This window comes from Eleutherodactylus coqui, chromosome 3 (genome assembly GCF_035609145.1).
Source record: "Eleutherodactylus coqui strain aEleCoq1 chromosome 3, aEleCoq1.hap1, whole genome shotgun sequence".
Classification (NCBI taxonomy): domain Eukaryota; kingdom Metazoa; phylum Chordata; class Amphibia; order Anura; family Eleutherodactylidae; genus Eleutherodactylus; species Eleutherodactylus coqui.
The window spans coordinates 55,717,713-55,744,664 of NC_089839.1; the positions used below are offsets into that span (position 1 = coordinate 55,717,713).

Genomic DNA, 26,952 nt, shown 5'->3' on the forward strand with positions numbered 1-26,952 from the left:
TGCTTACATAGCTTTTACTTCCACCCAAAAGCCGGTCAGCTGGGCGGAAAGTGGAAGGACCCCATAATAGTCAATGGGGTCCGTCTAGCGGTGTTCGTTCCATCCAGAGACGGAGCTGTTCAGCTGTGAGGATCCCCCTTTCCTGCTTCCTGAATGGGTGTAGGACAAGTGAATCTCCATCGCAGATGTGAAGCCACACTAAGGCTGCCTTCCACGGGCGATGATCCGCTCTCTGAAGCTTTCCATAGCGTCCACGAGATGAGAATCATAGCGAATCTCCGCTTGCGGGATTTAAATTGTGGCATGCTGCGATTCTCCGCAGTGAGCCTATCTATTAGATAGGTCCACATCGGAGGCCTGACAGCGCTCCCCCCTCCTCCCCCGCGGCGGAATATTGCTAGCGATATTCAGTCACGGACGTGGACAGGAGGCCTTATTTCACTTTTCTATTAAAAAAACCATTGTTATAACTACTATACTTAGGCTACATTCACACGGGCGCGAATCTTGCGTGAGTTATGTGCATTGCGAAACGCGCAAAACCCGTGCAAATATGAACTCCATTCTTTTCAATAGAGTCGTACACAAGAGCGATGGTGCGAGGTAAAAAAAAATTGCACCCTGTCCTACTTTTTTGTGTCCTTCAGAAGGCATCGCCCATTGTTTTCAAAGGGACAGTCAAACACACCGCAGGCCGTGTGATGCGCACACGAGTGCGATGCGATACTTCCCATTGAAATCAATAGGAAACGTTTGCCGATCCTCCGATGCGCGTGAAACAAGCACCAGAGGAATGACATTTCAGAGAAGTGCTGTGAGGTGTTTCTGCATGAGAAACACCTCCCTTCCGCGGGTAAAACGCACGTTGACAAGCATGATATCGGGCCGGGATTCTTGGCCTGACATCGCGCTCGCCCGTGTGAAGGTAGCCATACGATTAATCCACACTTGTGTACAAACGCAGGCATTCCGAGTCTCTCGTACATCCGTAGAGGCGAAGACACAATAACGCCTCCAGCATTGCAGCTGTGGTGTAAGGCGCGTTCACCCAGCGGATGCAATTTTGATTTCTGAAAAACGGACCAATTTCACTGCGTGTATTTTTTAGCGTGTTTTTTTTACATCCTTGTGCCATCCGTTTTTCACGCATGCAAAAAAAAGAGGTAAGGTAAAGCTGCATTCACACGGGTGAAAATCTCATGTGAGTTTTGTGTGCTGCGAGACGAACAAAACATGCATGAATATGAACTTATTTCACTTGAGCGATATTTATTCCTGGCAGTGATGCAAATTGCAGAGTCTTCCATCTTTGGGCGCTCCCTCGGAACGCCTCGCACAATGTTTTCAATGGACCTTTAAAGACATCGCATGGCACTTGCCTGCTGTGAGATGTGCATGCGTGTGTAGTGCGATGTGAATGCAAGTGTGATGCGTATGCAAGTGTGATGTGTATGCAAGTACAATGTGTATGCAGGTGTGATGTGCATACATGTTCAGGTGCGAGTGCGATGTGCATGAGAATGCGGCGCGATATGCATGCGTACGTGCTGCGATGCGCATGCAAATGCGTCCCATTTAAATCAATGTGAAACGCTTGTGTCCCTCTGATGCCTGTTAAAACACGAGGATCACAGTTTCACAGGCGTTTGTGAATGAAAATCGCCTCGCATCGGGGTGAAAAATGCAGATTGGCGAGCACAAAATAAGCCTGTGTTTCTCGCCTGTGTGAATGGCGCCTAAGAAGACCAATTTATGTTACTTTTTTTGTTTTCACTGACAACATGCATAAAACATGCAGCTCAAGCGCATGTAAATTCCGTGTTTGGCGCAGTTTTTTATGCTCACATAGCAGGTGATTACGAACCAAAATACAACACGCTGCGATTTTTATTTTTTACTCGTCCGCATAAAAACTTGACCTCTGAATACACCAATTTATTATAACGAGTCACTAAAAAACATGGACAGCACGCTGACAGAAACCCGTGTGAATGCCTGCCGACTGCCTCCTTGCTTATACATTCTCCCACTGCCCCGCATCTCCGGCACATGACTACTATTAACCCTCCCCGCCTGTCACCATGGCAGCTGATTGAATGATGGAACTTGTGGTCCAGATGTTCATTGAATGTTAAAGTTTCTTCAGAGAGAAAAACTACAAGCCCCACAAAGCATTGCGACGCGTCGAGTAGCATCACGTGATGAATCACTGCCCACCTCTGGCGTGTCGTCACGAGAAAGTGGTGTTGTGGGTGGAGCGCTCGCCCCTGTGCTGCTGATCCATAGACTCTTCCCTTCCTGCTGCTCTAGGAGTCGTGATTGACAGCTGGTGGCCCAAATACAGTGAGTGTTGTAGGCGGGGGGCAGTTCTGGCTGGAGCCTGGGAACACACAACGATGTGCCAACAGGGGCACAAGTGCAGTGGCTGCCAGGCACCCTGCCACTAGCTGGGCATTACCTGTAGCTGATAAGTAGTGCAGTGTACTTCTTCTCTTCCTGCCAGATGCCCAGTCCCCCTTGTTGGTGGCTCCTCAGTCCTCTCCTGAACTTCGCTGACAATTTGGGGCAGTGAGCCCAGCTGATCACAGGCATGAAACATGGCGTCTGTCAAGGTGGCAGTGCGACTCCGTCCGATGAACCGCAGGTAAAGAGACGCAAAAGCTAATGAAAATTCTTCTATTTTTACTGTATGTGTTTATATCCCTTCACGGGTTACGTATATATCCGGGCTCCAGGCTAGAAACTTACCTGTTGCCTCGTAGCCGATGGCCCCTAACCCCAAAAATTCAGGAGCCAAGTAAAGTTTTGGTTGCCGCATTAAAAAAAAAGTTCCAATAAATAACTTCCTGTGTGAAGCGCCCCGCATCCCCCTACACCAATTAGATGGAGCCCCGCTCTCCCACGCTGTACAGTTAGATCTGGTCTGAAATCCCCCCCCCCCCAAATCTGTAGTCACGTCCGTCGCCGCGGTCCGCCCCAGCCAGCGTGTTCCATCCATCGCCGCGGTCCGCCCCAGCCAGCGTGTTCCGTCCGTCGCCGCCGTCCGCCCCAGCCAGCGTGTTCCGTCTGGCCCTGCAAGTTCCCCCCACGCTGTACAGTTGCATCCAAACCCTCCCAGAATAATTGCATACAAAAGCTACATAGTAGTGATAAATCGGCCAAGTGACACTACTTATCTCCTCCCTTCACCACCACCTCAATGCCACTCACCACTGCCCACATTCCTTGCTCCCACCTTGTGTATCTCTCCCCCACCTTTCCCCTGGTCTGTGGACATACCACTTCTCTCCGCCTGTTCCCCCTTTTTTTTCTACCTTGAAATATGTGCATGGCACACAGTTAATGCCTTACCCACACATCGGTACGCAGCCAACATTGAGGGAAAATCCCCGCTGCAGCACAGACGTCGCCCCTTCTTCAGCTCCTGGCAGGCAGCATCGGTGTAAGTTGTTGGGTCAGGTAGCATACGTGCTTTCAGTGCTGCTGTCAGGAGAAACCTCTATCCCAGCTGTGCGCAGTGAGGCAGCATCAGCAGTTGCAAATGGCGATAAGACTGAAAAATCTTGTTGCCATTTGCAAATTCTTAGATGCGATGGTGATCATTTTGGTTGTAACCTGGAGTGCTGTATGTTATATAATGAGCCTAAAAGCCGAACCTGTGTTAATGCTTTTAGTGCAAATAAATTGCGGATTGGGTGCCCGCTCCCTCTTCGTCAGGTTGGGAACATTCTTGAGTTGTTTCTGTCCAGGCAAACTAAGACGCAGCTCTGGAGCACATTGTGAACCCGCAGTTTATACTTTCTACAAACAGGAACTTTGGGAACATTAGTAGTCGGCTAAAAACTAATAGAAGTTTTGCAAAGCTTGGAGTTCTTTGACTTTTACTTCCATGACTCCTATTGATGTAATTGGAGAAGAAGCAATCTTATGCTGCCCGCTGGCAGCTGCGACCAGACGCCTGCGTCTTACTGTTGTGTAATAGAAGCCTAAAAGGACAAACAGATGCTGCTAATCGTATCATTTAGGGGAGCACCAAAATACCTCCTGGTCAGCTGCTCCTCTGCCCGCGCAAATGGGGAGCAGGCGATCAATGACAGCTACATGGGAAGAACAGCTGTTGGCGATCAGCTGTCCTTGTAGAGCAGATAATCTGCCCGTGTACACAGAGCGACCAGGTGCTGAGGGGTGTACTTATAATTGGGCAGTGATCGTTGGCACGGGCAGATTATCTGCCTTTGTAAAAGGGTCTTAACGCACAAGGTGGCATTTTCACACAGGACGCAATTAGCCGCAATAGGCACCAAAACCTGCAGTATATTCTGCCGCTGCGGAATTCCAAACCAAAATTCCCAGGTCTAACAGCGAAGTTTGATGTGGATTTAAGCGATTTTCAATTCTGCATCAAAATTTGCAGGCAGTCCTATAGGTGCGGAATTTACTGCGGTGCGGGCTAATTCTACCTGTGTGAAAGCACCCTTGTGCCAAGTTTAGCACTTATATCCCCCATTCTGTGGTTAGGGTTTGGTGTCTGATGAGTATGGTGCAACTACTTAAAGCCCTGTCGATCACCGCGTATCCTATGTTTAGCATGTGAACCACCCCTCCATTCTTTTTTCGGGACTGCCAGAGATGGTTCAGAAGAAATGCTCTGCCTGTTCTAGGGCCGCATCACGAAGGATGAAATCCATGTCGCGGTGAGTGATTACACACAAAGTCCTCTTCCTCCACCATATGGCTATGGCACTATGGACACAGTCGTAGTGGCTGATTGCGAATGGTTGCTGCACTCGTGTGACACGGTCTCGCTGTTGATGTCACACTTCTGCTTGCCGTTGTAGAAGGACACATTTGATAGAAGACAATGAATTTGATTCAGTACTTTTGATACAAAGCCATAAAACTGAGAAAATCCCATTTTGTGCCTAGAAGAGGAAGCCCAGATTAGCTGTATAATCTCTTCCAATGCTAATAAATATCTGAATGCCCTTACTAGATTACAACTAATTGTAGTAAACTGTGAACATGTTAAGCCTATGAGGCGCGGTAAAGGCTGGCGTTCCCTGGTAAGTGCACCACGGTTGATCAATGGGTGTCTAAATATTAAGTATATGGGAGTATGTCCCAGGATGGGGCTGAAAGGCAAACAGATGCCAGAATGTCAGCAGGTAAGGAAGGAAGTGTAGACAGAGCCTCCGAACAAAGACAAGAAGTGTGTTGCTGTATACACTTATTGTTGGGTGTCAAGTAAGACTTCTGAAAGGTGCCGACTAAAGGGTGTTCCCATCTCTGCCAATTAACCACAAAATGGGTAACATCAATTCGCTAGTGTCTTTTTTTTAATTTTTTTTTATGCTTACGTCGGGTGTGGATCCACCCTTAAAGGAAATTTCCAAACCTTGTGTATAATGAGGTAGGACTTCTCTGATCTGCAGATCTATATGTAATGCCCCCAATTCCTTTGGCGCTGCTTGGAAATTCCCATAACAAAATAATTGGAGACCGGTTTCCAAAAGCAGAAGCTCTGTTTTCTGAGGTGAATGGACGCACCGTTATAGAAGTGATTCTCAGGGATGCTCCAGATGGAGCTGTTTTAAGAGCTCAGTAGATCAGTAGTAGTTAGTGGTGGTCCTGGGCAGCTGACCCCCTTCCTGGGGTGCACTGATGCATGGAGTTGATGAGTGCAGGAAGCAGATGGCTCTATCCCTACTGCGGTGCCCGGATTGGCGTGAGGGCACGTTTACACTAGGCATATCCTTTGCGGACTTTCCATTGTGCAAAACCCGCAGCAAATACGCTTTACGTCTGCAGGGGCCAAATCCGCACCTACATGGTGCAGATTTGGTTACATTTTGAAATGTAGAAGTGCTGCTGGAATTAACCCCTATATTTCAGGGGTGGAAATCCGCAGAATAAATAGACATGCTGCCAATTTAGAATCCACAAGATTTTTCAAAAACCTTGCAGATTCGTTGCTGAAATTTCCTGCGGCGTGAGAGGCAGATTTCTAAAATCTCCTCCACATGGTCTGTGCTGCAGAAGTTGCCCTGTGATTCCAACAGCGGGTATTCTGCAGCATTTCTGCCTTGTCAAGACGGCCTTATAGGCAAAATTCCCATTCACTTCAGGCCTCATGTCCACGGACGGACTGGTAAAACGCTGAGGGTCTCCCCGCAGTGTTTTACCGCTGTTTGTAAATACCGGGTTCTGCTGGCCGAGACCGCATATGGCGGCGAGGGCACTGTGCATGCCCCCATATCTTTTTTTTTTTTTTTTTTTCTTCTGAAATTCCCCGCTCTGCTTCATAGCGGGGATGCGTATGAAAATGCCACCTATATGCAATGCATTGCATATGTAAAGTGTTGCATATGCTGCCTATACAAGTGTATAGGGCTCACGCTGCGTGGTACGCAGAGAAATAGGGTGCTAAGATTTATTTCTCGTGTGGAACTACACGTCAGTGTGCATGGATCAATGAAAGTCCATCACACACGGTGAAAAGACCGTAACTTTGGTAACTTTGGCTGCAATATCAGCCCGGCCACTGCAGCAGGAACGGAGCTGTCTGCCTCCTTTACACATCAGCTCTGTGAATGTTGCCACTGCAAACATCCGTGCAGGTCAGCTGCCTGCCGCGACCACTGCTGATCTTCTACTGATAGCACATCCTGAGGATAGGCCATCGGTAGCTTAACGTTGGACATCCCATTGATGGGCGCCTGTCGCTTCCCTTCCGCACCATAAACTAAGTTGTAAGAAGAGGTGACACGGAATGTGTTTTTTGTACCTATTTCCTGTTGTCTCCCCCGCATGTAAATCTGATTCTTTCAAATTGCTATGTGACCGCTCTCCCATACAAGTCTATAGGAGAGCGTGCGCATGAAAAAAGCCGGACTTTTGTCCGACGGGCACCGCAGGAAGTGGGTGAGTAGAAGAAAAAAATCCAGCTTCACGTAAGCGTATTTATGCGTGCCAGAGCGAAACAATGTTTTTTTGCACACGTCGGCATATTTTACTGTACTTTTAGTGCACATGAGCCATGTTCATTTGTATGCGGTAAACAGACGCAGCCAATAGTTTGGATATTGAGTTCAGTTATGCAGTGTTTCACGTATCTCCTTGTGTATGGCACGCGCATGTGCTGACCCCCATTGACTTCTATGGGGAACTTTTGTCAGCGTTCTGTTTTTTCTTCCTTTTTTTTGTTGCACTATGGAATGCGCATGCAAATAAGGAAATGTGAAGGAACCCACTGAAATCAATGGGTTCTATTCTCTGCATATTGCGCACATCCAAATACATCCATGTGAAGCTTAGAGTAGGTGCTCATTGCACTTGGTTGGCGCAGTCCAGCCCCCCACTGTGCTGGCGTTGTAGTGCATGGAGCTGATGTGTTGGAATCACTTGGCTCCATACCCCATGCAGCATGCCACTCATTCAGGTGATACACTGTATAGTATGGGGCGTCACATGATACCGTTAACCAAAAGTTATGGTTCTTGGATGGCTGGGATAAATGATATGGGAAAGAAAATAAAAATAGTGGTGGTGCGATCAGTTAATAGAATATTAGAGTGGTTCCAGACCTCCCATTTGGGGCCACGGCCACGTTTTGGGGACTTTGCATTGTGTTGCGATGTTTAGCTGCATTGTACGAGTCTCGTGATGGGGACGGCATAATGTCTCTTATTATGAGCCTGTCTGCTAATGGCTCAGCTAGTTTATATTCCATCAGCATTGTGCATAAGAAATCTGCAATTCATATCCTCGTAGGCAGCTCAATAGAGAGACTTTATCTGGTAATTGTATCACTCTGCTAGAATTTGATGGGATTTTTATCTCCAAGACTGACTATTCTTTCACAACTTTTTTTTCTCCTAAGTATTTCCATAAGAAATTCTAGCAATAACATTCCGTAATTGTTAAAGTGGCTAAGCTGCAATACCGGACCTAACCCATATCCTAGAGGGGCACTGATTCGGGGGTCGGCTCTATACTTCTGGTCTCGTAAAACCCCCTTTAAAGGTTTGGACACAATCTAGCCAAGGGTGGGAAATGCTATGAAAGAAAAGAAAAGGCCAATTACTTACCAGACAACCCATTGCGATGCGATGCTCTGATCCTCCATGCCGGCCTTTGTTCACCTGACTGCGGCAATGATGTCACGTCTACAATACGTGAAGGCTGCAGCCAATCACTGGCCTCAGCGCAGGTCGTCATGTGTTGTAGATGGGACAACGTTGCTGCAGGCGGTTAGACGATGATGGTGAGGAGGACCAAAGTGGTGTGGCTGGAGCGGCACTGGATTTACCGTGTAAGTGAGACTGGTGTCACATCTGTGTCGGAACATCCAGCCGGAGGTTATATAACAGATCCGTCTCAAAATTCAACTCAGATTTCTTCCATGCAAAAGCTCGGTGGAGAGTGGACGGGCCCCATTATAGTCAATGGGGCCCGTCTGGTTCTATCCAGAGACTGATCCACTTGGCCACGGGGTTTCCTCTTTTCTGCTCCCCAAACAGAGCGAAACGCTGGGACCAGATGTGAAACCACCCTAATGGGTCTTTTGTTTTTTAACCCCTTCCCCCTTTCCAATTTTGGACAAGCCCTTTTAAGTCTGTTGTTCATAAACATTCTGTATTCGCTTGTCAAAGGAACGTTGACAGATTGAGCCCTACTTTATGTTGGCTATATGATCAGCAAATGTAAAATAGCAAGCCGTTCTCGTTTGTCCTTTTCAGTTTTCTCCGTTGCTCTGCGGAAACCATCAGCAAGCAGTTGCCGGATCTTATTATTATAATTCTGGATCCCATACACCTCAGCTTTTAACACATGAGCTTTAAGCTAGTCTGATTGACATACAAATTGCTGTTTGGAGTATACATGCATCTGGTATTTGTGTTCGTGAGGTTACAGGGGGGTAAAATGAACCAGTCAGACCGAAAATCCAGGAAAGATAAGGGAGCTGCTGCGCTGCAGATTTGTTTCTCCTGCTGTATCTGAACAGGACCTGACGGCTCTTCTGTAATGCTTATCTGGGGCCATATTTACACGGGCGAGTGAGGTATATGTCTGAGAAATCACACATCTGACATCACACTTGTAAACCTGATAGATATATTTCTTTTGGTGCAGTGCACATTGGGAGAACGCATTGGTGTACATGAAAATCGCATGCTTGTTCAAATAGTAAATCGCATCACGCTTGCATTAAGATCGCATTTATACAAGTGCAATGCATTTTCTTTTTTTTGGGGTGGGGGGGGGTGGGGCTTAAATAGGAAATAATGGGTGACTTTAAAACAGAGTCGCAGAAAAATGGGACATGGAACGAGATCGAAAGATCGCTCCTGCGAATTACCCATGAAATCAATGGGTTATTTTCCCTTGCAAGTTCTGTTCATGTGTAATTTCGCACGGAAAAATCGATTGTGTAAATACACCCTTAACCCCTTCCAATCCAATTTGTATCCTGGTTTTCCTAGGGGGCTTACTCTTTTTCTGCCATTATACAATGGCGCTATATGCTGGCTAAAGCCAGTACTGCATGAGGTGACACGTTGGATAGGCTCCGACAGCAGAGAGGCTGGCAATATACAGTAAGAGAACCCTGACAGACGTCTTCCAACATCCGAGCTGTACAGCCTTAAATCATAAGGTCTTTAGACGTCAGACAGTGAATTGGAAAGGGTTAAGGGCTCTCTCGCATATGAGCGCAGCAGAGCGCTGCAATTTAAATCGCGTCTCTCCATCGCCCTTTTACTTTAACTTTCGGAGGCAGTGGGGGGAAGGGGGAGGAGAGCGTTTTCAAGACCCTCCGCTGACTTCTGATATTAGAGGTTCTAGCAATTCTATTATTAATGCTATCGCTTTACCCAAGATAAGTGGCACCATAGGCTCCAGCCGCTCATCTCACGCTGCTCCTTAGATATGTCTTCATTTCCAGGATGAACAAGAATAAGCCTCAGCCTATGTCTATGTCTATGTGGTCAGCTATTACCTCTGTTTGTACGTATATACCCGATTGACCCCGATGAGAAGCTGATGTTAGATATTGCTGTCACCCTCTGCTGCAACAGATTAGTAACATTGTATCTTCCGTATTTGCCTCTGGTTAATGAGAGACCAGCGGCTCCGAGCACACTCGGTAATTTGCCTGATGAAATATCACAGCGAGGTTAATAACCCTAATTTTTAAAGCCGTGGTCGGCAGTGATTCTTAATTTGAAGCAAATCCAGTAAAATCCTTGTCTCGGTCTTGGATCGCGTGAGTTTATTAGAAGGAAGACTCCAGTTTTGAGCGGTATGTTTACAAATACGCTGAATAACTGCAATAAGCGCTCGTTCACATCAGGGTTCAGTATTCCTGTTCCGCCAGAAAAACGGAATTCCTGGCTGTAATGGATCCGATTTATGGCGGTACGTAATGGCACTGGGGTCTGTCTAGCTTCCTTTGTGCTTTCCAAGACAAAATAGTGCTACGTGCCGCGCTACTTCATCCTGGATTTTAATGGAAATCTGTGACGGAGGTCCCAAGCGAAACTTTTGATGCAGATGTGAAAGAGACCGAAGTTGCTTTTGTAAAACAATGTTGGATTTTTCTCTGTTCACACCGAAGGCCGCTCTTACACATGCGGCTGGCAAAATGCCGCGATTTTTCTTTTGTTTTCGGATGCAGGTTCCTGCCTCTGACAGCGGGATTTAGCGCACCCCATCATTCTGATGAGGTGCGCTAGACACGGTAAAATAGAGCAGACCGCTCAAAAATCACAAGGCAGCGAAATCAATGGGAGCGTTATACTGCGATTACCGCCACGTAAAAAGCACATATGTGAGAGTGGCCTAAAGCTACCCTTAGACATGTCGTATGTTACAGGAGTTGTCAGTTTGCCTACCAAATCACCCAAAATCTGTTGCCAATAATTGACAATCAATCCTTGGCGATTTATGACTGGTGTTCCAGATTCCCTGGGCCTACATTTATGCCAGCTCTCCCTAATGGGGGCACTGCCATGTTTCAAGTTTGGTTCGCACTGCGTTTCAGCGTGCGCCCAGCCTTTTCCATCATGGAGTTCCATGTGAATCACAAAAATAACATTCGAAAGGAACCCTGGATGAAGCCATGGGCGTTCATTAGCCAAACGGAGATGATTTTTTTTTTTGTCTTCATTTAAGCGGGTTTTTATTCATTTCCGAAATTTTTGCCGGACAGAATAGCGTAATTGACTACGCTATTCTGGCTGACAGAAACCATGCCAGAAAGGAAACATGTTCAGATGGGCACAAAAGCTTGCAGTCTTGGTCTCTGTTTTAGTATTGAAAGCCTGTAGGGTTCTATGTTAATGCTACTTTTGGCAGTTTGCACACTACAATAGTGCGACTCTAGCCCAATCTGTAGAGGAGGAAGAGGGAGCTCGGTGCTCCTGATGGGAGATATGACTCAAATAAAGGACCTTACATAGGAGGTACAACTGAGGCATGTACTACTTCTCATGTGTAAAATGTGTCATGAGCACATAGGCTATTATTGTAGGGTCGTTTGCTGTCCGTGAAATTACATGGACATCCCACTGCCCCAAAATGCACTAGTGCGCGACTAAGGGCGCATGTCCACGGGCATATGCATAAAAGGATGCATATCAAACCCTGTGCATTCCTTGCATATCTCCCTGCTTCTGAAGGCATATGCATTTCTTTTGCACAGGTATGGCAGCGTATGTAACCGCGTTTTCATACATACGTGAAAAAAAAAGCGCAGACTGGGAAATAAGCCTATACAGTGATTAATTAGCATTTTGCTAGGCAACAAGTGGTTCACACGCAAGGCTACCGCAATGGGTTGCATATGCACACACATTAATGGTGGTGGACGCATGTATTGTGTGGTAAAATAGCGCATGCCACAATTTTGTTTCTCGCATATATCGATACACAGTGTCCGCACGCTAGTGTGCATGGAAGAATGAAATTCAATTGACTTTAATTGCCTCCATTCACTGCATATAACACGTGTGTGTCACGTACGCGTAATACGCATTAAAAAATCGCTCGTGAAAAATAGCCCTAACCTAAAGCGGTTGTCCAATTTGTAGGTAAAATAACTAATGGGTATATCCTCTCCTCTCTCCGTTTCCACTGTGTTCTGCATCGCTGCTGCTGGTCTCCCCTCTGACTTCACATTAACAGGCTGCCCCAGCCCGTTTACGGGACATTACAGGCACTGCCACCAAAAACAGAGCTCAGGAATTGATAGCTGAACTCTGTTATTATCTGTGACGTCCCGTAAACCTGGCCGAACTGCAGCCTGTAAGTAAGCAGCGGAGGACCGAGCAGTGGTGCGGTTGCTGGGAGACATGAGTATATACCCATTAGTTATCTGGCTGCACTGGAAAGGCTTTTTTACTAAAAACCTACGTGTGCAACTATCAAATGATAAGTCTTCCATGTTTACATGGTGCAGTGATTAGGAACTAATATTCATACAATCATCGCCCCCTGTAAAGTCCTGTTTGCAGATGTTTGGGATCTCAATGGATGCAATGCCCTGGGACTTGCTGTATCTGTATAAACACAATAGCCTCTAAGAACAAAACTCGGGAACCTTAATAAGGTACAAGGTGTGTTCCGAAGCTCCTGCATGTCTGATGATTAAATGTTCTTTCTACTCTTGATCTAAGAACCCCTACAACCTACTTTGCGACGCGCCTGTGCGGTCATGTGACTCGACAACATCGCTTTGTTCTTCTATAATCACACGGTTTGGATTTGCAGCTTGAAATGTCTTTATTGTGAAGTTAAAAGGAACGAAAGCCTATGAGGTCAGTAGCCGGCTGCAGCACCTGTCGTTCCACATCAGCAATTCATTGGAAAGATTCTTCTTGTTTTTGTAATCCTATACCTCCGAGAAAGAGAAGAAAGATGAAAACAAACTAAGACTCGAGTGCCTCAGTGCTGCCGATGCTGAAGAAGGGACAAAATAGACAAAATATTGTAACCTTTTAAGTCCGCGAGCCAATTTAACTTTTCTTTACTAGTCAGCCACTCAGAAATGTCATAGATTTCAATAGAAAACCCACATTGGCTTGTCCTGCGTAAGACTCCCCTCCGTAACTTGGCACGCTCCTCAAGGAGAAGCTTTAGTCCCAAGACCAACCTCAAAAATCTCTCACCCAACCAGCGAGTAATATACTTGGGAGGCTGAAAAGCCCCGAAACAGCTTGTCTGCACATGGGTGCCTCTTCCTTCTGGAGCAGACTTTGGTTTGGCTTGTAGCCTTACACACGTTGACAAGACCCATTAAAGGGTCACTCGTGGACTTGTAGGGAAGTAACCTTCCAATAGATGGCGCTGTGCTGGTCCTTTTCCACCCCCTATTTGAATAGACCACCTCCAGCAAAGTTCTAAGCAGATTAGCTACTAGGCTTCCGGAATTTGTCGTGTATGTAGGAAAAAGCTAAGCAAACATATGGTGTGCGTTCATCTACTTTTCACAAGTTTGCACTTTAATTTATTTTGCAATAGCGTTTAATATTTAATGTTGAATATTTTGTGTCCTACAAAAAAGTTGCTGTTTGTTTTTTTTTTCTTTTCATGTTTTCTTATAGCCTGCACTATTGGTACAGTATGCCGTACTGCGCAATACTTTTCTCCCTATAGACAATGTATACCTTTTAAAAACAAACTGCGGAAGATCAACAAACTTGACAAACAACTTTACTTTTCCAAAATTCGCCACTTCATCATTTTTTTTTCTAGTAAAAATGTGTACAAACATATATTTTTTTTTAAACTTGTACTTTTTTTTTCAAATGATAACCTGTTCTGCGAATGAGTTATACCTTTGCACATGTGTTTGCTTATGCATTAGCTAATATGTTTAACGGCACAGAATACACAGTGTGAACACTACCTTCTGTTAGATTAGGACAAACATGGTGCCATAATTAGATTTTTGATGGATACATTTCACAAAAAAAGAGGTAAGGCCCTATTCATATCTGCGTAAGGCCGCCTGCACACGGATGGATTTGCATTGCGGAATCCGTGGTCGGCTTTGCACTGCAAATATGCAGCAAATGCCGTTTATTACATCCTATGGAGAACCATTACTACCTGCACTCGAGCAGGAATCAATTGCAATTTCCGCCTGCAGAGGGAAAAATCTCAGCATGTTCTATTTTTGCGCAGATTCCATGAGGACGACCTTTATCGAAGTCTCCGGAAGCCATGTGATCAACGGCGCTTCTGCAGTTCACATTGCGGAAAGGTCGGCCGAGACCCATGTCATCACCTAGCAATGGCATGGGAAAAATAAACATTTGAAGAAAAAAACTGTACAGCACATGTCCCGACAGCTCGCCATCCGGACAATCCGCGGTACAGATGACATGTACACGGGGTCACTGGCCGGGCTCCCATATGTGGAATCCAGCTCTGCCGTGTGCAGGTGGCCTCAGGCTGCCTGTCCACGGGCGTTGCGGTATACCGCGGCGGATCTCTGCCGCGGGAGCTGCTGCTGGGGAGCAGGAGCCGGCAGACGGATCTCCGCTGTCAGCCTATCTGACAGGCTGACCGCGAAGAATTGCAGTGATTCTCCGCTCGTGGACAGGGGTCCGCCGCTTTCCATAGCAACGCTATGGAAAGCTTCAGATAGTGTGATTCGCCGGTGATTTGCAGTTAACAGCATTTAGAGAGATAGATGCCTTACAGAAAACCTCAAGGGCCATAGTTGCAATGGACAGGAAACGACTCATTGACTTCAATAGGAGAGTGTTGTGGGCATGCTCTGTGACCTGTGTGGAGGTCATTGCACATTGAGTGGGAGGAGGTGAGCTGTGACAATCGCCTGTTGTGACTGGTGGGTTCTGTGTAGTCTATGTATGTGTTACCTGTCAGTGTAATCCTGCTGTGATGAGAATGACATGAATGCTGAAAAGTTTACTTTACAGAACAGGAAATGTTTGACTATTGTTAGACTTAAGGCCCTTTTACACAGGTCAACAGTTTGGTAAAAGACTGCATAAGCGCTGATGTCGCCGCGATGGACATCAGCAGGGGTGTAAGTATAGGGGGTGCAGAGGGTCCAGGCGCACATGGACCCAGGAACCCTAGGGGCTCATAAATCCTCTCTTCCCCATATTGCAAACCAATACTATCAATGAAGCTTTGTAGTTGGGGGCCCAGTTTCAGATTTTGCACTGGGTCCCAGCAGCTTTACGTTATGCCTCTGGTCGTCACTGTTCGTGCAGAGCATTTACACTGACCGACTTCACTGCTGGATCACGGGCTTCTCGTTCAGTGATTCACCTTCTATGTGAAGCGCTGAGCGGGGAGCGTTTACACGAAACGTGAAGCCAGTGATTCAACAATGGTTTTATGCTGATTGAAAGTCAGCGATAACCTGCGAATTTTTCATTTTTTGTTTACACCGCCCAGTTATCGCTTAAATTCATTCGTTTGAACAAATTTTGTGCGATAACCGTCTAGTGTAAATGGCCCATAAGTCATCAGTGTGAAACTGCAGGACTTCAGGGCTTTAAAAAAATATATAGGCCACGACATTCAAAATGAAACCAACGATATGCTTAAAGGAGATGTCCCGCGCCGAAACGGGTTTTTTTTTTTTTTTAAACCCCCCCCCCGTTCGGCGCGAGACAACCCCGATGCAGGGGTTAAAAAAACCACCCGCACAGCGCTTACCTGAATCCCGGCGGTCCGGCGTCTTCATACTCACCTGCTGAAGATGGCCGCCGGGATCCTCTGTCTTCATGGACCGCAGGACTTCTGTGCGGTCCATTGCCGATTCCAGCCTCCTGATTGGCTGGAATCGGCACGTGACGGGGCGGAGCTACACGGAGCTACACGGAGCCCCATAGAGAAGAGGAGAAGACCCGGACTGCGCAAGCGCGGCTAATTTGGCCATCGGAGGGCGAAAATTAGTCGGCACCATGGAGACGAGGACGCCAGCAACGGAGCAGGTAAGTATAAAACTTTTTATAACTTCTGTATGGCTCATAATTAATGCACAATGTATATTACAAAGTGCATTATTATGGCCATACAGAAGTGTATAGACCCACTTGCTGCCTCGGGACAACCCCTTTAACATAAAAAATTGATATATGCAATGCAATAGGTTGTTTTCTGATGGCACATTCCTTTTAATTCATCTTACTTAAAGGGGTTGTCCCGCGCCGAAACGTTTTTTTTTTTTCAACCCCCCCCCCCGTTCGGCGCGAGACAACCCCAATGCAGGGACTTAAAAAAAAAAAAACCGCACAGCGCTTACCTGAATCCCCGCGCTCCGGTGACTTCTTACTTACCGGTTGAAGATGGCCGCCGGGATCTTCTCCCTCGGTGGACCGCAGGGCTTCTGTGCGGTCCATTGCCGATTCCAGCCTCCTGATTGGCTGGAATCGGCACGTGACGGGGCGGAGCTACACGGAGCCGGCATCCTGCACGAGCGGCCCCATTGAGAAAAGAAGAAGATCCGGACTGCGCAAGCGCGTCTAATTTGGCCATTAGACGCCGAAAATTAGACGGGCTCCATGGAAACGAGGACACTAGCAACGGAGCAGGTAAGTGAAAAACTTCTTATAACTTCTGTATGGCTCATAATTAATGCACAATGTACATTACAAAGTGCATTAATATGGCCATACAGAAGTGTATACCCCCACTTGCTTTCGCGGGACAACCCCTTTAAGGCATTTGGTTTTCTCTTATAGTTCTTAGTTGAGTTGCTTTAATGTTTTTGGTTCATTGCTTTGCTGAATTAATTTTGCTGCCACCCTCAAGACAGGGGAGAGATTTTAAGGTCACCATGCGTTTCTTAGCCTTGATTCGGGAAGGGTATTGTCTCTTCTTGAGGAGAGCATCTAGAAGGTGAGTGAGGAGACTTCTAAGGCCATGCACGCGCCTCTGGGTAATATTCAAATAAGGAAGATAAAACAATACCTTTGCAGCGCCACCTATTGGATGGCAGCATTCCTGCAAGTCAATGTTCGACCCTTTTATACCGGTCGTAACCACAATTTGGAATTCAATTCCCAATCTTTAAGACCTATATAAACGGTTGAAGATTGATTTGCTGGAATGCTGCCATCCAATAGGTGGCGCTGCAGAAGTATTCCATCTTCCTTATGTTCTTCACCTTGACATGACCTATAGCAGGCCATACTGGTGGAGTGCTGTACCTTCCTTTAGTGTATGTAGGCAGATTAAAATAAAAGGACCTCATGGTCTCTGACGAGGCAACGTTCTGTTTAGATAAGTATTGAGTTTTCCTTATTTACTCGTTTCAAACTTTCAATTTGAACGTGAGGCCTAAGGCCGCTCTCGCCGCTTTTTACCGTGATTAGCGTGGCATCCCGAGCGCCGCGCTATAATGCTCCCATTGATTTCAATGGTGCCTCACAGACCAGCACTCGATCGCGGCGTTTCAAGCGCCACGATTTATGAGCGCTTTCCTATTTTTGTGTCTTTTTTTTTTTTTTTTTAATGCCACCCATCACCTTTCCAATGATGGGGTGCGCTGTCAAACGCTGTACCATACGTTCAAAAACACTGTTCAAAATCGCTGTAAAATGCAGCAGTTTTGAGCAGCGTTTAGCTGAACGCATGTATGAGAGTGGCCTAATTCACTTGCGCATGTTTGCGTATAATACGTGTGTAGAAAAGAACGCAGCATGTTCTATTTTACCGCATATTATGCGCTATTGTTCTCTGTGGGTGTGTAATGCTGTAAATACGCAATCACATTGCGTAAGAGCGCGTTTTATATGCACCGTCGCTAAGCAATAGAGCGGGAAATTAACAAAAAAAATGACACAAGGAAGACCTGCTCATGACAGACAGCGTGCCATACGCAGTGTTAACGCCGGGTGCGCAGCGGTACAACGCTGCATTAAATCTTCGCGCAGTAGAAATCTGCGCCATATACACTGACTAGGTGAGCAATCGGGAGACTTATGTGCATTTCACCCCTGATTTAATGAGAAATCTGCACGGATTCCACATCAAATCCATGGCAAATTCTGCCATGTGCACATACCCTGTTGTATGAGAAAATCCAAGATGCCACCAGGCAGTGATTGCAGCAATGGCGACCGTCATAGAATCAAATGATGCACACGTTATTCAATGCAGGTTTCATGACTGGACTAGAAAATGTATATGACCGCCATAAGATGTTCTGTTGATGAATAGTGTCATTGGTATAATCCTAATCGACCGACCGGCCCCATTATGGGGCAAAATGAGGTTTTATATTGTGGCATTGGGAACTGTTTTCCTATCACAGCTTCTTCTGTCTTGTTGTATGTTAACCCTTTCCAATCCAGCGCTGGACCTCATCCGACTTTCCGATTTCCCTGCATAGCTCCCATGTCCGGTGAAGTCTGACACGTGTTTCTAACACCATGCAGGACAGAGATGTGGGAGAGCTGTCCTGCATAGTGTTAGAGATATGCTATACAGTTCTCGGATGGCGCTGTATTACAGAGATAATGTCGTTATTAGAGGAATTAGATGTGAGTAGTCTTATTCTATGAATGTAAATTAAAAATGTACAAAAAATATTTACAGAATTACTACAAATTATATTTCCAATTTGAAACTTATAACTCAAGTTTAATTTTCACTAATAATAAAATCGTTATGACAGATGATTTTTATGTGTTTCTGTTGAGTAATTCCAAGGAATCTACAATGTGCTCTCCCATGCAAAATCAATAAAAGTTAAAGAGCGTGCAGGTGGCAGGGAAACTGGATTGGAAAGGGTTAACCCACCTCGATAGTTGCCTACAGCTCGGACTTATGACTTTACTTAAGTAGTTCTCTCGTTCCCGTTTTGCCGCATACTTCCATCTAGTGCGCCAGGGGGCTGCAGCTCTTTTTAGTCTGTGCGGCTCCGTTTTTTCCTGTCGTGTTCATCTGACAGACATGAAAGCTTTCTGCAGCCTTCAGTGTGCGCGCAGCCCGGCGCTCTTATCAGCAGTTCTCAGAAGTATCTGGCGGATTCTATAAATGCGGTGACAGCTGCTGCTCCACACTGAGGGGCTTTGGTGTCCCAAGATCCTCCCATTATCACAAGTCGCGGTAAACAAATGACGCAAAGGGAGAATATTTCTCAGTGAAACATATGCTGCCTGTAAAGCTTGTTCTTTATTAGAAGACCCATTAATATGACATCAGGAGAGCACGGCATTGAGGAAAATGCACAGGGTGCAAAAATGAATTCTTTCTAATTGGAAGGAGCGGGCTGCTTGTGAGACTCTCACATAAGTGCACTGCGCTCCTTGTGTATACTCCGAGAAGTTTCTTAGAAACTGCTGAATGTACCGCCATACAAGTGGGCAAGCTGTTCTATATGTGCACTCATAGTAATATGTAGGGGCATAAAGGCGAGCGCGAGATCTGTTTGAGAAAATCCGATTGATATTGTGTTTGCAGAGATGCAACTTTTCCGGCTTTGCATGTGTAAATAGGCCCGTTGCGAATAATAGGTTCTATTTCCGTGCACGTTTTGTGCATCTCTCAATACTATGAGTATCTTTTCAGCCAATACCGATGCACCTAACCTTTTCCTGACATTTATTATTAGTGACCTTTCTCCAGGATAGGTCATTAATAGTCGATAGGTAGAGGTCCGTCGCTCAGGATCCTCGCTGATTAGCTGTTGTCAGTGCAGCCCAGACGGATGTCCGTATCTGTCCCCAGAGCCACAAGTGTGATAGAAGGTATTGATTTTAATGGGAGCAAAGCTTTTCCATAACTTTTGGCACGGACATCCGACCCTTGATTGACCGTGGCCAAAGAGTCAGCTGATTGGCAGGGATCCCAAGTTGCAGAGCCCCTGCAGATTTAATTATTGATGACCTATAATGAGGATATATTGCCCTGGAATCCCATTTAACCGTGGTTGAATTTTAGTATGGATTCTAATTTCTCATGATATGAAATCCACATTATTGTGCCAGTAAAAAAAGACCAAATTGTACATGCTAAATATATACTATACGTGACAGATGGCTTATGGAGGATGTCTGTTAGAGGAATTCATCACAGTTGTAACTTTTTTTTAGCATGGTTTTTCGCACCACTAATCTTGGAATTTTTTGAGCCAAGAGAAAAAGTTTTATGTAATGTATGACCTATAGTCCATTTGTCTAATCTGCTCTGACTGTAGATAGTTTTTTTAATTATTGTCTGTACATGGGCCCCCCCTATTGTTATCTTGCATTTGCAAACCTAACTTTTCAGATAATTTTTCAGTATAACCTGCTATTTGTGTACATGGGGAATGGCACTATTTTTGGGCATTATATATTTGTATCCAGTATTTTCCTCCCCTTCCCTTCTGTAGGTGAAGTACATGTGATTCTTATCCTCTCAGGACTGGTAGGAAGAGCTGCTGTGCTGTCTTCTATAAACTTTGCACAGAGAACTGCAGATGCTGCTCCCTGAATATCTATAACATACACACAAAATCGTAATGCTATACAGCAAGCGTGAGCAGAGGAGATGTGATTTCTGTAGCAAAAATATGGTAAACTGTGACTTACTATTAACTTGTGAGCCACTTCTCTGTGACTATCTCCTTCCTTTCCTTTCTTTCCTCCCCTCCCTCCCCTGCTTTGCCATCTATGCAGTTCAATGAGCTGATGAGTTTTACTGCAGACGTTATTGGGCAGGGAGGGGGAGGAGGTGAGCTGTAACATCACCTATTGCGAATGGTGAATAATGTGTTTTCTGTATATGGGTGTCCCTTTTCATTGTAATTCTGCCTGTGATGACTGCTAAGACGTTTTCTGTACATAAGATGAAGTGTCTGAGTATTATTGAAAGAACATTCATTGGAGTTGCTGCTGCAAACACCAAAGAAGTGAGAGTGGGTCCTGGCGTGGGTGGTTGATTTAAAGTGTGGCTGTTTTAAGTGTCGGTGGAATCTCTGCTTATTTTTATTTGTGTTTATTGTGGTCTTAGAGCTTATACATTGTAGCAATATTTGTCTTTCCTAGAGATTAATGCATAGTGCTGAGGGGATCTATTATGGGGGGGCTTTAGCTATCCAAATATAAATTGGGAAACTGAAACCTGTGGATCTCGTATAAAAAAACAAAAGCAAAAAAAGTTTGTCAGTAACTAAAGACAATTGCTTTTCTCAACTTGTATAGGACCCAACTGGAGGGACGGTCATTTTGGACTTTAATATTAACCAATACACCTGCCAGAATGTGACATTGTGTGTTTAATTGGGTTTAAGCTACAATGATCTTTCTATTATATATGGAAAATATTGCATCCTGAGGCCATTGCAAGCCTTAAACTATGCATTAAGTAACGTCCCTTGTCTGTTACTAGAGTCTGTACCCATTGCTTTTGTTGGAGTTCTCTTTTAAATTTTAATTTAGAATTGGCAATGAGGTTACCGGGATCTCAGTTTTCTCATGCGTCCAAATTAATTGATGATTATGGGCGATAGAACAAGAGATGTTAACTGTGTGAAGTCACCTCTGTGCCCTTCCTGACGAGCCCAGCCCATTGAGCTTTATTTATCGTACAAAGCAGGACAAAATAAAGCATAGTGTCCAGTCACAGTAGAGCAATACCCTTAGGTAAATCTTATTGCTGTAAAGATAGGCAAATCCTACAAAAGTCTAGCACTTAAAAATTAATAACTTTAAGTGACATGTTGCTTACATCACTTACACTAAGGCTTCATGTCCACGGGCATAATTGAATTGCGGAATCTGCATGGGTCACTCGCACGGATGGTCCGCAGTTCAATATGCCAATAGACTATCTCTGGGCATCTACAGGTATTTAAATACCTGCAGATGTCTTTTTTTTCCCGGTGTGTGGATCACACACAGGAGAAAAAAAAGCAGCATGCTCCATTTTTCTGCGGATCCCGCATGGACGGCTTCCATTGAAGTCAATGGAAGCCGTTTGGTTGGCGGGAAAGCAGGAGTACAAGAATGCAGATGCAATGACTAAATATGGTCTTCAGAAAACACTGCTTCAAACTAAGCTGCATATTAACCCTTAAACAAGTGTAACACAGAATACTTAATATTGCCACACTTTGTACAGATTATTCCTAATCAACTGCTCAAAATTCTGCACAGCTACTTCTGAACATAATAAACCACTCGTATGCATATGTGAATTTCCCAGAAGGGCTTGCTTTCTGAATATATAATCCTACAGTACATGGGTAACAAGCAGAATGTATTAGTGCATAGAGATAGCCCGCTGATAATGATGTGACTGTATAAGCTCAGCTGAGTGGCCGGGCAAACTGCTCAGCAATAAATATCCTAATAGTTATATGAATTGGTAGAAACTATTAAGTATTAGTGCCCTGTAAAACCCTATCCACGAATGCTGCTCCTTGCGGGTAGATGAGAGTACAATCGCCTATTTTATTTTTGTGATAATAAAAGGGGAACTGCTTTAAAACTGTAAAACTTTCCAGATTCTAGACAGAACTACTATTGAGTAGCAGTTACCATCTAGATGGCTTACGAGGAAGGTGAATAGGAAATGTGTTTTACACATCATTGTACAATTTACACCATAGACTGAATGCACATAAAAAGGTAAATGGAAGTCATGTGAAAGATCTGTTCGGATCTGCATACAGGGTTCTGAACCGCGGTAGGGGTCTGTTCAGGTTTTCCGTCCCTGCTCTGTTTTTGGAAGCAAGAAACTGAAATAAAGCAACTTTTTCTGTCCATAATAATGGATAATAATGCTTTCTGTTTTTTTTGTTTTTTTTAAACCCTATTGAGATCATTGGAAAAAAACGGATGTTTCTTTTTGTTGCTAGTTTTATTTGTTTCTTTCCTCCAAAAAGAGAGCAGAGAGACTGAAACCCCGCCTGCTGAAAGGGCTGGCGTCTAATTGGCTGAACGATGTGACCAATCACAGGCAGAGCTCTGCTGTCATTCAATGAATGACTGAGAGCTGCTTGTGATTGGCTGAGCGCTCAGCTAATCAGACACAGCCCTTTCAGCACCTGCTGAAAAGCTTCAGAGCAATGCAGGTAGGACAAGCGGCGGCCAGACGCGCCTGAGCCAAGGCAGCGGCAGACAGAGGTGTGTGTGTGTGTGTGTGTGTGTGTGTGTGTGTATATGTATATATATATATATATATATATATATATATATATAATTTATTTATTTTATTTATTTTTTTTACTACAACAAGGGATGATTTTTCAGGGAAGGGCTTATATTTAAAGCCTTTTCCCGAAAACCACTGCGGGGGTGTCGGCATCCTATTGCTTTTAATCAGGCAACGGCATCCCAATTGAAATCAATTGGAGAGCTTCAATGGCTTTTCCATTCTTTTCAATGGGGAAAATTGATTTGACTTACGAGTGTTTTGGATTAAGAGCTCCATCACGGAACGAATTAAACTGTTAACCCCATTCACCACTGTATTATAGTCCAATGCTGCATTCACAATTCTGCAGGCTACAGAGCTGCAATCTCCCAGTATTCATTTTTTTGCTGAATGGGTTGTCTATCTACTGGACTACATTTCCTTGATAGCTGTACCTGTGTTAAAATAACAAAAGGAGCTGTGCTTATCCCTCCTTTGCCACTGTGATGCATCGCTGCAGACCTACCATGGTCCCGATGTTTGTTGCGACAGATGATGTCATCAGAAAGAAGGTGAACGCTGCAGCCAGTCAGATTACAGCATCACTGTTCTGAACTCCTAGCATCATGACGCCCAGGATGTGAGTGCAGGTGCCAAGAGAATGGGAGGTTCCATTGCAGCCTCTGATTGGCTGCAGCTGTCACCTGACTTCCGGTGATATCATCACAACAAACACCAGGACCATGATGTAAGACTTTGCATTTCTACTAGATACCATTCTGTTAGTCACTAGAGATGAGCGAACGTACTAATCCGAGCTTGATACTCGTTCGAGTATTAGCGTGTTCGAGATGCTCGTTACTCGTGACGAGTACCACGTGATGTTCGAGTGACTTTCACTTTCATCTCTGAGGCGTTAGCGAGCTTTTCTGGCCAATAGAAAGACAGGGAAGGCATTACAACTTCCCCCTGCGACGTTCAAGCCCTATACCACCCCCCTGCAGTGAGTGGCTGGTGAGATCAGGTGTCACCCGAGTATATAAATCGGCCCCTCCCGCGGCTCACCACAGATGCATTCTGACAGAGATCAGGGAAAGTGCTGTCTTGCTGGAGTTGCTATAGGGAGAGTATTAGGAGTATTTTAGGCTTCAAGAACCCCAACGGTCCTTCTTAGGGCCACATCTAACCGTGTGCAGTAGTGTGGAGGCTGCTTTTTGCAGTGTTGCACTTTTTTTGTATATCGGCCGTGCAGAGCATTGCGCCCTGCAGTAATTATACATAGTCCAGGGCCAGTAGTGGTGGTGAGGCAGGGACAGAAGACATATTTATTGAATATAGGCAGTGGGCCTTTCCAAAAACATTTGGGAAAAAAAATCTATTTGGGCTGCCTGTGACTGTCCTCAGTGTACTGGGTCTGTGCTGGGGGTAGTTGTCCTCCTAATTCATACGCAGCCAGCTAAGTGTTACAGCAGGCTTGCGCAAAATTATTTCCTGGCTCTGTGTTGGCTGTTACATCACCGCTGTATTCCAGTCCACAGTGCAACAGTCTGCACTTATTTTACATACTCCAGGGCCAGTAGTGGTGAGGCAGGGACAGAAGACATATTTATTGAATATAGGCAGTGGGCCTTTCCAAAAACATTTGGGAAAAAAAATCTATTTGGGCTGCCTGTGATTGTCCTCAGTCTACTGGGTCTGTGCTGGGGGTAATTGTCCTCCTAATTCATACGCAGCCAGCTAAGTGTTACAGCAGGCTTGCGCAAAATTATTTCCTGGCTCTGCTGTGCGTTCCGTAAGCGAAGTCAGCCTCCAACCACAGGCCAATAAGTGGCACATTTAATTACAGCGTTCTGTTTCTGCACTACTGGTAATACAGCATGCTGAGGGGTAGGGGTAGGCCTAGAGGACGTGGACGCGGGCGAGGACACGGAGGCCCAAGTCAGGGTGTGGGCACAGGCCGAGCCAGTGCGGTGGCCAGGGGTAGAGGCAGGGCCAGACCGAATAATCCACCAACTGTTTCCCAAAGCGCCCCCTTACGCCATGCCACCCTGCAGAGGTCAAGGTGCTCTACGGTGTGGCAGTTTTTCACAGAGACGCCTGACGACCGACGAACAGTGGTGTGCAACCTTTGTCGCTCCAAGATCAGCCGGGGAGCCACCACCACCAGCATGCGCAGGCATATGATGGCCAAGCACCCCACAAGGTGGGACGAAGGCCGTTCACCGCCTCCGGTTTGCACCACTGCCTCTCTCCCTGTGCCCCAACCTGCCACTGAGATCCAACCCCCCTCTGAGGACACAGGCACTACCGTCTCCTGGCCTGCACCCACACCCTCACCTCCGCTGTCCTCGGCCCCATCCAGCAATGTCTCTCAGCGCAGCGTCCAGACGTCGCTAGCGCCACTGTTTGAGCGCAAGTACGCCGCCACGCACCCGCACGCTCAAGCGTTAAACGTGCACATTGCCAAATTGATCATCAGCCTGGAGATGCTGCCGTATAGGCTTGTGGAAACGGAGGCTTTCAAAAGCATGATGGCGGCGGCGGCCCCGCGCTACTCGGTTCCCAGTTGCCACTACTTTTCCCGATGTGCCGTCCCAGCCCTGCACGACCACGTCTCCCGCAACATTGTACGCGCCCTCACCAACGCGGTTACTGCCAAGGTCCACTTAACAACGGACACGTGGACAAGCACAGGCGGGCAGGGCCACTATATCTCCCTGACGGCACATTGGGTGAATTTAGTGGAGGCTGGGACCGAGTCAGAGCCTGGGACCGCTCACGTCCTACCCACCCCCAGAATTGCGGGCCCCAGCTCGGTGCTGGTATCTGCGGCGGTGTATGCTTCCTCCACTAAACCACCCTCCTCCTCCTCCTCCTCCTCCAACGCAACCTCTGTCTCGCAATCAAGATCTGTCAGCAGCAGCACGTCGCCAGCAGTCGGTGTTGCGCGGCGTGGCAGCACAGCGGTGGGCAAGCGTCAGCAGGCCGTGCTGAAACTACTCAGCTTAGGAGAGAAGAGGCACACGGCCCACGAACTGCTGCAGGGTCTGACAGAGCAGACCGACCGCTGGCTTGCGCCGCTGAGCCTCCAACCGGGCATGGTCATGTGTGACAACGGCCGTAACCTGGTGGCGGCTCTGCAGCTCGGCAGCCTCACGCACGTTCCATGCCTGGCCCATGTCTTTAATTTGGTGGTTCAGCGCTTTCTGAAAAGCTACCCACACTTGTCATACCTGCTCGGAAAGGTGCGCCGGGTCAGCGCACATTTCCGCAACTCCAAGACGGACGCTGCCACCCTGCGGACCCTGCAACATCGGTTTAATCTGCCAGTGCACCGACTGCTGTGCGACGTGCCTACACGGTGGAACTCTACGCTCCACATGTTGGCCAGGCTCTATGAGCAGCGTAGAGCTATAGTGGAATACCAACTCCAACATGGGCGGCGTAGTGGGAGTCAGCCTCCTCAATTCTTTACAGAAGAGTGGGCCTGGTTGGCAGACATCTGCCAGGTCCTTGGAAACTTTGAGGAGTCTACCCAGATGGTGAGCGGCGATGCTGCAATCATTAGCGTCACCATTCCTCTGCTATGCCTCTTGAGAAGTTCCCTGCAAAGCATAAAGGCAGACGCTTTGCACTCGGAAACGGAGGCGTGGGAAGACAGTATGTCGCTGGATAGTCAGAGCACCCTCATGTCTATATCTCAGCGTGTTGAGGAGGAGGGGGAGGAGCATGAGGAGGAGGGGGAAGAGACAGCTTGGCCCACTGCTGAGGGTACCCATGCTGCTTGCCTGTCATCCTTTCAGCGTGTATGGCCGGAGGAGGAGGAGGATCCAGAAAGTGATC

General features: G+C 46.3%; 1 protein-coding gene across 4 annotated transcripts in view; it reads left to right on the top strand.

The window, feature by feature from the left end:
* The first annotated feature begins 2,259 nt into the window (after positions 1 to 2,259).
* The window catches only part of KIF16B (kinesin family member 16B), a 342,084-nt gene continuing 317,391 nt past the window's right edge, over positions 2,260 to 26,952 (top strand). For 3 of the 4 annotated variants that reach the window (XM_066595622.1, XM_066595623.1, XM_066595619.1), the window contains exons 1-2: positions 2,260 to 2,343; positions 2,504 to 2,644. In XM_066595622.1, coding sequence (XP_066451719.1) covers positions 2,598 to 2,644 — 47 coding nt within the window. In that variant the 5' untranslated portion in view covers positions 2,260 to 2,343; positions 2,504 to 2,597. Of the gene's footprint in view, positions 2,344 to 2,402; positions 2,645 to 26,952 lie in introns of those variants that run through there. The other variant, XM_066595620.1, reaches the window with a different exon arrangement.